Source organism: Prunus persica, chromosome G2 (assembly GCF_000346465.2).
Source record: "Prunus persica cultivar Lovell chromosome G2, Prunus_persica_NCBIv2, whole genome shotgun sequence".
Taxonomy (NCBI): Eukaryota; Viridiplantae; Streptophyta; class Magnoliopsida; order Rosales; family Rosaceae; genus Prunus; species Prunus persica.
Window position 1 is genome coordinate 22,381,130 of NC_034010.1, and position 13,530 is coordinate 22,394,659.

The 13,530-nt window shown below is 36.9% G+C and overlaps 1 protein-coding gene and 1 long non-coding RNA gene across 4 annotated transcripts; one reads left to right on the forward strand and one right to left on the reverse strand.

Annotated features, from left to right (window-relative positions):
* On the forward strand, positions 1,566-3,248 carry LOC109947540. Of its 3 annotated transcripts, XM_020557975.1 has the most exons (3): positions 1,566-2,030; positions 2,103-2,273; positions 2,670-3,248. In XM_020557975.1, the coding sequence occupies exons 1-3, from the start codon at positions 1,680-1,682 to the stop codon at positions 2,742-2,744; spliced, it is 597 nt and encodes a 198-aa protein (XP_020413564.1). In that variant the 5' UTR covers positions 1,566-1,679; the 3' UTR covers positions 2,745-3,248. The 3 variants fall into 3 exon arrangements, with proteins under 3 accessions (XP_020413564.1, XP_020413563.1, XP_020413565.1); XM_020557974.1 differs by having other exon boundaries at positions 1,566-2,273; XM_020557976.1 differs by having other exon boundaries at positions 1,566-2,229.
* LOC109947541 lies at positions 3,210-4,666 on the reverse strand. The gene is made up of 3 exons (XR_002270310.1): positions 4,558-4,666; positions 4,391-4,475; positions 3,210-3,277 (listed from the first exon to the last, which is right to left on the reverse strand). It is a non-coding gene; the product is annotated as an uncharacterized LOC109947541 (long non-coding RNA).

Sequence of the window (13,530 nt, forward strand, 5' to 3'; positions counted from 1 at the left end):
TACTAGAGTGACCTCTAGGATTTGTGGAGAGAGAATGACTTTCGTTGTCCTAATTTAATGAAGTGTGCGTCATATATATATCATGTGTCGCAAATTTGTCTTTGCCAATCAGACTGAAACCATACAGGACCAAATGGCCCCTTGTCCAGTTGTCATTGAATTTTTGTTTGCACGTTTTGATTGATTTGCATGAATTTCTATCTCCCACATTAATACTAAAGTTGGAATATGAATCTTATAATCATTTCATCATGATGACTTTGACAAACGGTTGCTGGCCGTGATGTTAACCTGCCTATATTTTATTATCCGATTCAGATACATTATATTTTATTGGCCTGTCATTGGTGGGTTCTTTTTCCCGGTGGGCCATCAATACGTTTCCTTATCCGTCGCCTAGTTGAACCAAAAGAGCAAGTCAGTATAGTCACCCACCCACACTCTACCTTGGCGACGTGGCGGTATCAGGACCGTTCAGCTTAGTCCTTTAGGCGCACGAGCCTTATTACAACACCACCATTACCATATGCGCTGGTCACGTGGCAGTATTTGGAATTTCTCATTTCCAAATTCCAAAACTCCTTCCTTCTTCCTTGCGTTCAAAGTTTTCATCTTTGAGCATCATTCGAAGAGATTTAAAATTATAAATTTTTTTTGTTAATGTATTAAAATAAACAGCTCATAATTTGTCTGGATTCAAATTGTAGAATTTTTTTTTATCAGATGGCCAAATATCTAACTAACTAAAATCCTGACCTCGAATTTCATTTTCGTTCGAGAGTATTTTTCTCGTCATTTTAACCTAATGTGTATTTTTTTTTCTCAACATTTTATAAATGTTCATATGCATAACTATGATTTTTTAAATACAAAGAAAAAAATTAACCATAATTATGCATATGAACACATGTCAAATATTAAGAAAGATAATAAAAATACACCCTAAATTAAAGTGGTGAGTAAAAAATATTTCCTTCTAATTTTCTCCCTTGACTAAAAGTCTCCTCAAAACCATGAACCATCCTAGAGAATCAGATGTCATATTTCTGCACAATCTTGAAATCATCAACGTATGATTTTTTATCCTCAACAGTTGCAAATTATAGCACAAAATACACTCTTGCATGCATTTGTTTAAGCTCCATTGTTTTTTCAATGGAATTACGTTTTTTATTTATTAATATCCATCTATTTTCTTTTATTGGTTGAGAAAAGGCAATAAGCAATGACCATGGTTAGTTACTTCTAAGCCACACCCAATAATACTCATGTCTTTAATTTTCTCAGATAACTAAAACACATGGAAATGAGAATCTAAACTTGCGTTGCATTTGAAAGCGAAGGAGATGACCATCTGTATTATTATTAATTATTAATTGAATTTTCTTTTTTCTCCGACAAAACAACAAATAACAATTTGATCGAACCATTCCTGGCTAGTGAAACAGTTGGTATTTACCAAAGAAACAGTTGGTAGGCCCACAACTGTTTCTTTCTTTTCTCTTTGATGATGACGACATGGATCATCTTCTTAATGTAAAAAAAAAATATATATATATATATATATATATATATATATATAATAAAAGCCTCAGCGTGTGCTTTCAAAGTTCACCACCGTCCACCATAGCCTTTCTTCTCCAAAAACCCAAAATCCTAAACCCAACAATTCAACAGTGATGTCGACCCCTCTCAATCCAGACGCCTCTGTTCTTGCAAGCCTAATGGAATCTCACTTCAAGGAACTAGATCTGATCCCAGAACAGTTTCTCCAGAAGAAAGAAGAAATGGTTCCCATACTGGAAAACTGCTTGTCACACTCTTGCCTTGAAGAGGGTCTTGCAGAACAAATTGCTGTCAATAAAAGCAATTCAGCCCATCGGATTAAACCCGGTCCGGTCGACTCTGCTTTCATCAAGGACTGCGTGGGGCAGGTTCTGGTGGCCAGCAACAAACGCTTCATCAAAATTGTGCATTGCTCCCTTGTCCAAGCTGGCAAGGAGAAAGAAGCTCAAGAGTACCTCGAAAAGGTGAGCCCTGCATCCCGGGTCAAGCACTTTGAGTCCATCAAGATGTGGAATTACCTTAGTCTGCCATTCCAGGTGCTCAAGGTAATGGAGGATATGGGATTAGGCACAAATCCGTCCAGTTTCTTCATGCCTCCAGCACCACTTGAGGTTTTTCCCACTCCGGCACCGGGCTGGAGGCCCGGCCAAGCTATGGCCGACGGTAACGTTCCGTCACCTTGCTTTAGAGGCTTAATTGACAGCTTGGTAAATAAATTTGGAGTTTAACTTTTACAGCAAGCCTTTTTATTTTATTTTATTTTATTTGTAAATACTTTTGCTGTAAGAAATTTGTTGACTTGGGTTACTTGGGTAATGATAAGAATGTTGTATGTGTACATAAACATGCTTAGTCAATAATTACGTTTATGTATATGTTTTAGTATCGAGTAACAGAGCATGACAGAGATAACAGAGCACTGAGTAACTGGGGCCAAAAGCATGATTTCTATCTTTGGAGTACTAGTTGGTGTTCAGTACCTGGTCTTTGTAATTCTCTATGTAAAGAGACTAAACGTAGTTAAGATTAATTGTATGAAATTCTTCTGTTGTGATCTGTTTTATTGTTGAAAGATGAATACCTATGTTCCAATCTTGTTTCAGGATGAGGCTGGCATTGTGCCTGAGACCGAGGACAGCCCTCCAACAGCCGTGGAGAGCATAACCCTGTTGGATTAGTTCTTCACGTTGGTGAGGTTACAGACCGGTCTATGATGGATGCTGCAGCTGAACACAAGCAGAAGAAGGGGGTGATGGAAGTGGAGGTCTCTGACACGGACCAAGCATCACCCAGTTATCCTGTTTTCTTTCTTTTTACTTTGAAGACTAAAATCATCCTGGTTTTGCTCTTGCGGTATTAGAATGATTCGATATATACTTGCAGTATGTATTAGGAGCCATGACTTTATGCAATCCTTTTGCATATGTAGTTGCTGCACGGGATATGCATCCTTGTTTATGTTTGGACATCTTTTTAACATTGGTTGATCCTGTTATGATATAAACTGACGACCCGCCACTTCCACAATTGCAATCTGTTTGATACTTGAGAATGTATTATAAATTTCAGAAGACCAAGATTCACTATAAATTCTAGGAAGCATGATAAGTCCAAACTACAGCATGCACCTTATGTCTAGTCATCGGCTGTTTTCTGTTGATGCATGAAGTCCTTGGGTCTGCATTTGAACATGAATGTATAATTCACACACCTGTATTACAATGATAACATGATACATGTTTAGTTCTGTTTTCTCAGCACGATAATCAATCTTCTATATACTGCCCTGTAACATTTGTGACCGTCACGTGTTACTATGATACATCCAATTCTTTAGGAATCTAGTGCTGATAATCTTTCCATGCTATAGTTGCATGTATGTATGGCATGCAAATCACTAATATGTATCTATATGTGAAAACAGATTAAGCTACAAGGTAACAATTTCCTTCCCTGATGGAATTTCTTACAACACCAAGCATATTTCCTTGGTTAGAAAGGTAGCAACCAGATTCATCCTCTTAGAACAACTTGCAAGATTCCCTATATTTGACTGCGCATATCTCAACCATGCATTGTTATTAACAGAAACGTTCCTTCAGCATATTCCCCTGCTCGTTTTTAAAACCCAAAAAACCCCCTTCTATAGCATATTGAGTCCATTTCAGAGAAGGGATGAAGTTGAAAGGTGCAAAAAGGCCATGGTATTGGTTTATCAGGTATAAAACCAGATTAAAGATACTGATTGGTATGAATCTTGCAGCTTAATCTGTACATACTAAATATAAAAAATGTTCTATCAGTTGCCTCGTTACTTTTGGAAAGTAGAATATCTACCATTCCAAAAGACGAATGCATGCCCCACCCACACCCAAATCCTCCTTAGTTTAGTTTAGTACAGACACTTTCGTTTACGTCTCAAACCCAAACACCCACGAACACAAGTACTTGCTTGTGGCCCCATATTTTATTACCCATAAAAGATAGAAAAGCTCTCAAGACAATTTGGGAAAACCCTTTTCCTGTCAGCTCACAAGGCAGTGACAGAAGCCAATGTTTGCAAATACTAAGGCATATATAGCCTATTTGGAAAGGGGGACAAAGCACATATTCTGTAATGAAAAAAAAGGTTCTTTGCCTCTCTGATATCATATAGCTTTTCATTGAATAAAGCAAAATTCATGCCCAAAAATAAGAAATCCAGACCCTACATCCATAATCTCATTGCGTACTAATTCATAAATGTAAGAATATCCATCATAAGATTAATCTTTTGAAAACAATACAACTTGTTCCATCTAGATTGAGTGATTGCAGAACTTACACTTTAATTGAATCTGCATTACTGTGAACTGTTATGAAGAACCCCTGAGCCTCTCAGAAGATATCTGCAAAACAAAAAGTTCGAGCTACATACAGAAGCAAGAGGGTTACGGCAAGTAAAATTCAACAGAATTGTCAGATTCAAAACTCCCATGTCAAAATTTTCACCTCATTGTCATCAGCCATAGGAGCACTAAGATCTTGCTTTGGGCTGGCTGCCTACAACTCCCAGAACGTGAAGCTGGTGTCGAAAACTAACAGCAAGCCAACCACATCCATAATTCCATATGGAGCAACATTTGTGTACGGTGCCGCGTTTGAATGATTTTTAAGATTTCTTACCGCAGTTTGAGGTAAGGTAAGTGTCTGTATTTTAATAAAAGAATTTAAAGCAACAAAAGTCTTAGATGAGTCTTCTTCCTCTCTTTTTACTTATTCGACAAATAAGGAGGTCTCATAATGTGTCTCTCACCCAAGTGGCCCAACCACAAAGCCTTCTCTAAAGGCCTCATGGTAGAATTGAATATGGTATGCTTGCTTTGTTAATGTTTTAAGAAATATTAATATTAGTTTCAGGAGCTTAATATTAATACACTCGTATTCCCAAAAAAAAAAAAAAAAAAACTCAAGCACTCCCTCTCAAAAAACACTCTAGAGTTGTTTTTACTTTGAAGGGAGAGGAAGCCACTATTCTTCCTCACATCTCCCCTCCTCTCTTCCTCCCCTCTCCCTTCGTTCGCTCTTCCCCCATTTTCAAAGACATAAGGTTTCCTCTATTTTTCTTCATTTTCTTATGATTTTCCTTCACTCATCACAAGCGGATGTGTTTTGGCGTCAGATATCCATATGCGTTTTTGTGTTGGATCTCTATCACCATCATTTTTGTGATTTCTTCATATTTAGAATAAGTCGCAGAGACTCTTTGAGTTTTCTATGTTGTTTTCACATCTCCTTTTGTGAGAGTTTTTTACCTCTCCTTTGTGAGAGTTTTTTACCTCTTTTTTGTGAGAGCTTTCTACCTCTCATTTGTCACAAAGACTCTTTGGCTTTTTTGGCTTATTTATAATTGCAATTCCATAATTTCTCAACAACAACAAAAATTAATATTTATGTTACTTCTAATTAGGGATGGGCACAATTTTTGGTCAACTCGAGCGAACTATTCAATCCGATTATAGTGGGTCGAGTTAGCTTAAAAATGAGCGGGTTTTGAGTTTAAAAAATCATAAATCGATATGTACAGGTTGGAACCAAAACTTAAAAATATGCTTAATTTTGAATTAACCTGACCAAACCGTTCAACTCGATCACAAAAAGTTAACTCAACTAAAACTACGCAACCCAATCCATATCCCCCCTACTTTTAATGACATTCCACTGTTTCTTTTTAAATAGGAACAGATGTTTTATTGTTCAGTTAGCCTCAAAATGTCTTTATCAGCAGCACAATATAACCCATCACTGGGTACACAACGATTTATGAAATTATAGCGAATAGATTAATGAATTAAACTTCTATTTATTGGTTGTACGTAGTTTATCTATGTAAATCTTGTCTCTGGAGAGTATATAAATGTAAATGATTTTTGGTGACTAAATTAATTTAATGATCTTACAAATAGTATCAACTAAATTCTTGTTATTTGATTATATATTGAATTTCATTTGAGCTACATAAAACAATTCTTGTTATTTGACTAAACTTTAGACCCAATTGCTGACGAGGTTCTAGTTAAATTAAGTTTGGTCAGCGGTGGGTCTTGGATTTGATGAGCCATTTTAGCACTTGGTCAGCCATGGGTCAGCCGACATATATACAACATTATTTTTATTTTTATGATTTAATTTATTGTTTGAATATGTAACTCTCTTTTTTTTTTTTTTTAAGTCAACAGCAATAGCGTTTTATTGATATATAGGTTGAAACAAGTATAAAAATCGGGCTCTAATTTAGGAAATTAGGCGAGTTACTTTATATTTAATGGGCATTTAATTGTCGGTCTATCTAAACAACCTTACCTTCTCAATCACAAATAAAAGGAAGAACCTTGCCTCCGTTAAAGCGCTCACCATCTCCCTAAGATTATGCCCATAAAAACCATATGTCCCAACCCTAAAATAATACTAAATATTGTTTAGAGAACGAGTAATAATGGAAAGTGGGGATCTTCCCAAACTAGGGAAAAAGAAGGAAAAAAAAAAAGAAGGGCATGTGCTATACACGTGGACGGCAGTGATGGAGACGGGATGATGATGCAATCATGCAGTCGGGAATGATGATGCAATCATGCAGTCGGTCAAGCAATTGGTGGAACTTCTAGATGTAATTTGACTTGACAGTTGTAACAATACTTTTTCTCCTTTTCTAGTTTTTTCTCTCTCTCCTCTTTTCTCCCCAGATTTGTTTGAATTTTGAGTCCTTTTGCTCAGATCTATATAGATCTTATCTTTTTTTTTTTTTTTTTGTTTGTGTGTTTTCTATTGTAGGTCCTTGGTAACTTTTATTGTTCTTGGATATGTCTTGCTATCATCAGGGACAGACCCAAGAATATTATCTCATAGGGTCGTAGTATAAAAGTTCAAATTTTTTTAAAAGATTAAAATAACATTGGAGTTCTGAAGTCGGGTTTTGGAATGGGGGTTTTGGAGTTCTAAAGTCGGAAGGGATGTGATAAATCTTTTTTTTTAATTTATAATTTTAATAAGACCTGGACCAAAACAGCCTCGTTTTGGCCAGCGTGTTTATAAAAATAAAACAATTTAAACGCTGGGCCGTTTTGGCCAGCATGTTTTTAAATAAATAAAAACAGAAGCGTTGTGCAGTTTCTTCTTCCTTAGATTTGCAACATTCTCCTTCGGCCATTCATGAGGTCACATAGCCATTAAAGGGGACCTTTTAGCTTGCTTTCATGGAGTCCATAGGGTCGTTTGATCCTGGCTATTACTGGAATGGCTGCAGTGTTGTGTTGTTGACCCAACTTTTTTCTTTGATTTTCTTTGTGTTTTTGAAGCAAGTACTGCAATCCACCATAGACGCCATGATTTTGTTGTAGCTTTTGGTCCACTCACTTGGATTTTGCTGGAAAGGATGTGGTGCAGTGTCCTTGTTTCTGTGTTTATTTTAGTCTAATAATTCTCAAAGGAGTTTGCTGATATTTGTATTTTGTGTTTGACTTTTCGATGCAGATTTATCGTTACTGCAGTTGCGCGACGAATCTATATTGTAAGTCTGAGTACAGATGCTTTTGTCTGTCGAATTGGAAGTTTTAAATTTTTCTAACATGCGAATCTATATAGTGGAATATGAGGTAAATATCTTTTATTTTTCTTTTACTTTGAGTTTGAGTGTATCTTCTTCTTTCCATTTGGTAAGTATCATTAGTTACCAAAAAACGAAACTAAATTTGTAAAAGAAAAAACGAAAGAAAAGGAGCCCTAATTTGAACACAACATACATACAATGGACTTGTTTTTTTATTTAGACAATCTGTTTTTCCGCATTTGGAACAAGTGAAAATAATTGTGTCCAAATTTCAGACAGAAAATGAACTTGAGGTTGGAATTTAATGATTTGAAAGTGGTTGAGCAAAATCAGTAATAAAGTAAACAAAGTAAAAAGTGCAAAAATGCAATACTGCAACTTTGAAGACATAAATGAAGGCCTCTACTCTACCCCAAAAACAGAGGCCTTATATTATGTTCTGGAATGTCAAAATTTTAATCAGTGTCGCTGTCGACGCCTTATATCATAAAATTATAAAAGAAAAAGAGAAAAAGGGCAAAAAATGAAGTAAACAAGCCGAAGAAAAGACAATCGTAACTATTGACTTTTCCGACCACCGTTGCTTAAGCCCAGCTAGGCATGGAGGAGGCTTGGAGCCGTAGCTAGGCTATGGAGCCAGGTACCACACCCCAACTGCAGTGTTGCCTATAAAAGAAGAGCAACTGAAAAATCAACTTCAATTTCAACTCCAATTCTCTCTCTCACTTCACCATCTTAAGCTTTACTCTCCACTTTTCTCAACCCAAAAAAAAAACCCTTAAAAATGAGCCCCAACTCTCGTGCCAATTTTGTCCATTTCCATCTTGAAGAAATCCGTTTGTTTGCGATCCAAGCCGTACAGAACATAGGCGGTCTCAGGCCACCGAGACTCTACTCGGCAACTGTCAACGGAACCTGGACAAGTAGTAATTTGTGCCCAGAAAGAGTCTTCCTGACTCGCATCCCTCTCCTCACTGGGCGCACTCCTGAAGACGCCGCCGCTGCAATTATCCAATTCCGCCTGAATTTGGCCTTAAACAGCAGCACCAGCCACCACCAATTCTGTTTTCTCGAAAACGGAGCCGCTGCCGGCGACGGTGGAGCACCCAATTACATCCCGGATCTCAATGTCTCGCCTCCTGATGAGACGGCGCCTGCGAAGGAGTTCGTCGGAGTAATCAAGAGCCAGAACATCTCCCGGCTGACTGATTATGTGGTTCGGTACCTGCGCGAGTACGGGAGTGAGGAGGAGGTGGAGGAGTACCGGAAGATTCTGAGTACCAAAAGTGAAGCCGAAATCGGAAACCTGGATTCGATTCGGATCTGGAATATTCTCACCCTGGAAGCCGAAATTCAGAACGCGCTCATAGCGAAAGGCCTCGTGGAGACCCCAATGCGCTTCGACGACCTTGAGTTCCCGCCGCCGCAGGAGCTGTTTCCAATTCCTGAAAAAGGCAGGAAGGGCGCCAAGAAGGCCCGGTACTGTGGAGTTTTTGGTATGGATGAGGCCAAATCACCAAATTCCTGAAGCAGGGGACTCTGTTCGCCAATACCGAGATCGCCCTTTTTGTACTTTTATGTTTTATTTATTTTAAACTAGAATGTTTTTGTGTGAATAACTTGCTCTGCTTTTGCTGCCAGTTTGGAATTCCATGTGGAATTTCTGTATTTATGATTTTAGGAATTTCATAAATTTGTTGCTGGCCTGAATCTGAATGGATGCAGGAGAAAATCTTAGGTGAGATGGATGATTATGTATACAATCGTTCTCCTGATTATAACTTGTTTGGTTGTTAGAGTTGCTTTGGGTTGATTTGGATGAAGTTTTAACCCAATCCCTTGCTTGGCTGGCAGTTACCATCACTGTTAGATTAGAGCTGGTGGTAGTAAAAAGAGTGAGAAACGGTTGCGTCCAATATGAATGGGAAACTTTCCTATTATTATTTTTATTGGTGCAAACAAACTTTAAGCCTCCTTAATTATAAATTTATAATATAATAGTAAAACACGGATAGAACGCGTTCAACCTTAACTCAAACGTACACAAATAGAACTATTTTGATTACTCAACAAAAACAATACAATTCAACGTTTGACTAATACCGACTAACCTCTTAAAATTGGTTAAATTACAAAAAAGACTAAAATACCCTTGGAATCCTATCAAACACATGTCCAAAAATATCTATCAATGTCGTCTTATACGCAATCTGCATTGAGTTATGCTTAGTCTCTCTCCTCATCTCAATATCTCCTAAATTAACCAACCATGGGGCTTAATTCTTTAAGATTCAAGCCCCAACAAATTAATTTCTTCAGCAGACAATTTTAGGTATATATTCGGTACAAGGTAATAAGACTAAAAAAAATCACACCTAAAATTGGGTCACGTTATAATTATTCAAATTGAATATATGTAGTAATAAGATTAGGGAAGTCCTATTCAGCCACTTCATAAGCACTGTTCATGAATATTATGGAGAAATCCTTTCCGAACGAGAAACTAAAGTCAAATCCGCCTTGTGATTTTCTATTTATAAATGCAATCCAGCTTGTGAATTAGGGATATGATCATCTATGATAATTTTATATAATATAGTTTAATTAGTAATACTAATTCTGGTATTTCAAAACGATGTAAACAACAAAATGGACTAAGGAAATCTGTAGTTGGATTGGATTGCAGAAATCCATTCCGAGTGCGAACTAATTATCAGCAGTGGTCGCCTGCGTTTGACAAATGGCCAAAAAGGGATTTGGGGACGACACGTGTAGAGATTTGATGCAAAGAAGACCCTCCCTCGCACATGCCAACAAATCCAACCCTTTACCAGTTGTCGAAGACTTTTCGGTAGCTTTTTCTTCCTTTTCTTTTGAAGGGGTTTCAACACTCACAAATTACAGTGGCAGTGATAACTGAAGTACTAGAAGAAGATTCTTTGCCTTTATCAACACCGCCATGCATTTTTGGTTGCTATAGTTTATTGACAACTAATCAATCGGCATTATATTGCTTATAAAATGAAATGAAAACTTTCCTTCGTGAAGAAAAGGACACTCATCACATCATTAAATTTTAGCAAAACTAACCTTAGCTTTCTTTATGCATTCATATCATACATGAAAAATTATTTTATATAAAAATATTGACTAAGTATGAAATTCATATCATACACGAAAGCTTAAAGAAGACGACAACATTTGTAGAGAATCTAGAGATTGCATATGGTGGTTGGTAGTATGCTTGCTTGCTTTGCTTGTTTGTTTGTTTCTTCAGTTTTTCTTGCCTAGAATAATAATAATAGCAGAAATTCTTGTTTATGAAGAGTACAAATATTAACTACTCTCAGCATAATTAATTATAGAAATAGAAAGCCCAATTGTTAATGGAGGAGGGAGTGGCCGAAGTGGGAATCATACGCTTTCTCTACCATTCATATATCAACTATTAACTTTTTCTTTTTCTGTTTATCTTTTTCCTAGTTCGTTGGTTTCAACTTTCAACTTCGTTTTGGTCGTTTTCGTTCGGCTCTCTCTCAGAGTCTCATCTCATTGGTTCAGGTACGGATTCCATAGGGATCCATCCATGGCCTTATGCTGAACCAGATCAACAGCCAACCCGCGACATAGCACTCTTTGGATTCGTTGGTTCGCTGACAATCATGTCTTAGTCGATCATCCTTTTTCATGTACTTGGATTTCATTGGATATATTATTACAAGTTCCATCCATTCTTTTGCCTGTACAGCTCATACCATTTAAATTGTTTTAAAAAAAATTGTTGAATTTTATTAATCGGTAGGTCCATGATGTGAATTGGGGATGATCATATCTGTTCATGTACAAAAATGATCAAGTATTTGTGAAAACGATTGATTGCAGGTGGGTGGGTGACTTTCATGTTTCCGCTTCGGGTTCGGCGTGTTCTAAAACTGATCGAACAAAATTGCCACGTCAAATGCTACTTGAGGTTTTGAGAGAGGGTGGGCGGAACATAATTTGTTTGTGCAGGCAACCAAGTTGAGGAAACTTGTACAAGTGCTGCAGTCGTAACACACACTAATAAAACTTAGGTTTTGGAATTGTTATTTATTTTACATCAACTAATTGCTGATGATTAGAGGGTTCCAAAACCAATTTCTCCAGTCCTCACGTGGTTACTTCTCAGGCAGCTATTTCTTGGTAACTATCATTTCAAAGTGTAGGGCAAGTCTAGGGCAAGTCTAAGGCAAATACTATTCATTGTACTTTATTTCCTATTTTTTTTATACTTTAAACCATTAATTTTGATAATTTTTTGTAATTAAATTTTCAGATAATATTTTTGGTTGTCATGTGTCCATTCAAAAAAGATTTTCGGATGAGAATCTCGATTGCCACGTGTCTTATTCCAGATAAAATTTTCGGATATTCATTAAAAAAAATTATAATCTCATATTTCAGATAACATTTTCACCCTCTAAAATTGTGTTACGTGTCCCATGTCAGATAAGATTTTCAGATATTTAAACAAAATTATAATCTCATATTTTCACCCTCTTTTTCTTGTGCATGCTGCTGTTGAATTGCAAATGTTTCCTCTCGTGCCTTGTCCACTTCATCTCTTTTCAAGTCTCTCTCAATTCTTAGTGAGGTGTTCTTAGCTATTTGCTCCAATAATTGTACACATTCATTGTTCGAAGTGCCCCCTCTCTTGGCCTTTGCCGCCTTTCTCCCAATCGGTCTCGGCGGACGTGGGAGTGGTGACTCCGTTTCTATTGGGGAGTCCAATGGCGAATCGGTTGATAGTGAATCGTGGAGCGGCATCTCATTCAACACAACCGGCGGACCGGTGGGAATAATTTTGAATCTCGAACAATCCTTCACAACTTCCCAATATTGGAAATGCACGAAACTTTTTTTGCCTTGCCTCATGGCACCGAACCACATTTGTGCTTGTATAATCTATTAAAAATAAATAATTGGAAGTGCAAGAAAATATAAACTATTTTGAAATGCAAGAATAAAATTGATTATGCAAGAAAATAAAGACAAATTGGAAATGCAAAAAGAAAAAAAAAATTATGCAAAAAAAAGAAATAGAATATGCCAAAAAAAAAAAGTTACATTAAATTGATGAAAATGACAATTATAAATATTATACCTCATCGGATAGATTTTGACCGCTTCGAATGTTCTCCCTTGCTTTTGTCAATGCATTTCTCCATTTGCCTAACTCTTTATTTAGAAGTTTTCATCTACTAGACAACGCCATTTCGGTCCGAATGGAACCCGATCTTTGACAAAATTCTCCATGAATTTTGCTCCACATATGATGGAACTTCATCTCATTGCCCGTGACAGGGTCATGACTAACGTTTACCCAAGACTGACACAACGCAATATCTTCCTGAGTTGACCACAAGCCTCCGGTTTAGACAGAAGATGCCATTTGTTTTTTGTTTTTTTTAATACAAATGGAAAGTAGTAGAAAAATGTGAGTGGAGAGTAAAAAATATTGGAATGAGAAGAGTTTGTATGGAGAATTGGTGAGGAAAGTGAAAATGTGAGTGGAGAGTAAAAAATATTGGGGATGGATAAGAATTGTATGAAGATTTTGTATGGAAAGTAAATAAAATGGTTACGTATTTATAGGGAAAAAATGCATAATTTTTTGGTATTTTTAAAAAAAAATTTTCAGAATTTTTTCGAATTTTTTTACAATTTTTTAAGCCAAAAACGGAGGACCGTCAGATTTCTGGAAAAAAACCATCGGAGCGTCTCTATCGCGACATGTGGCACTTGCCCGTTGGATACTGTCAGGGCTGACGTCATCGCTAACAAACAGCTGTCCGAACTGATTCTCCCGCACTGGAGCGCTCTGGAGCGCAGTTGCGCTC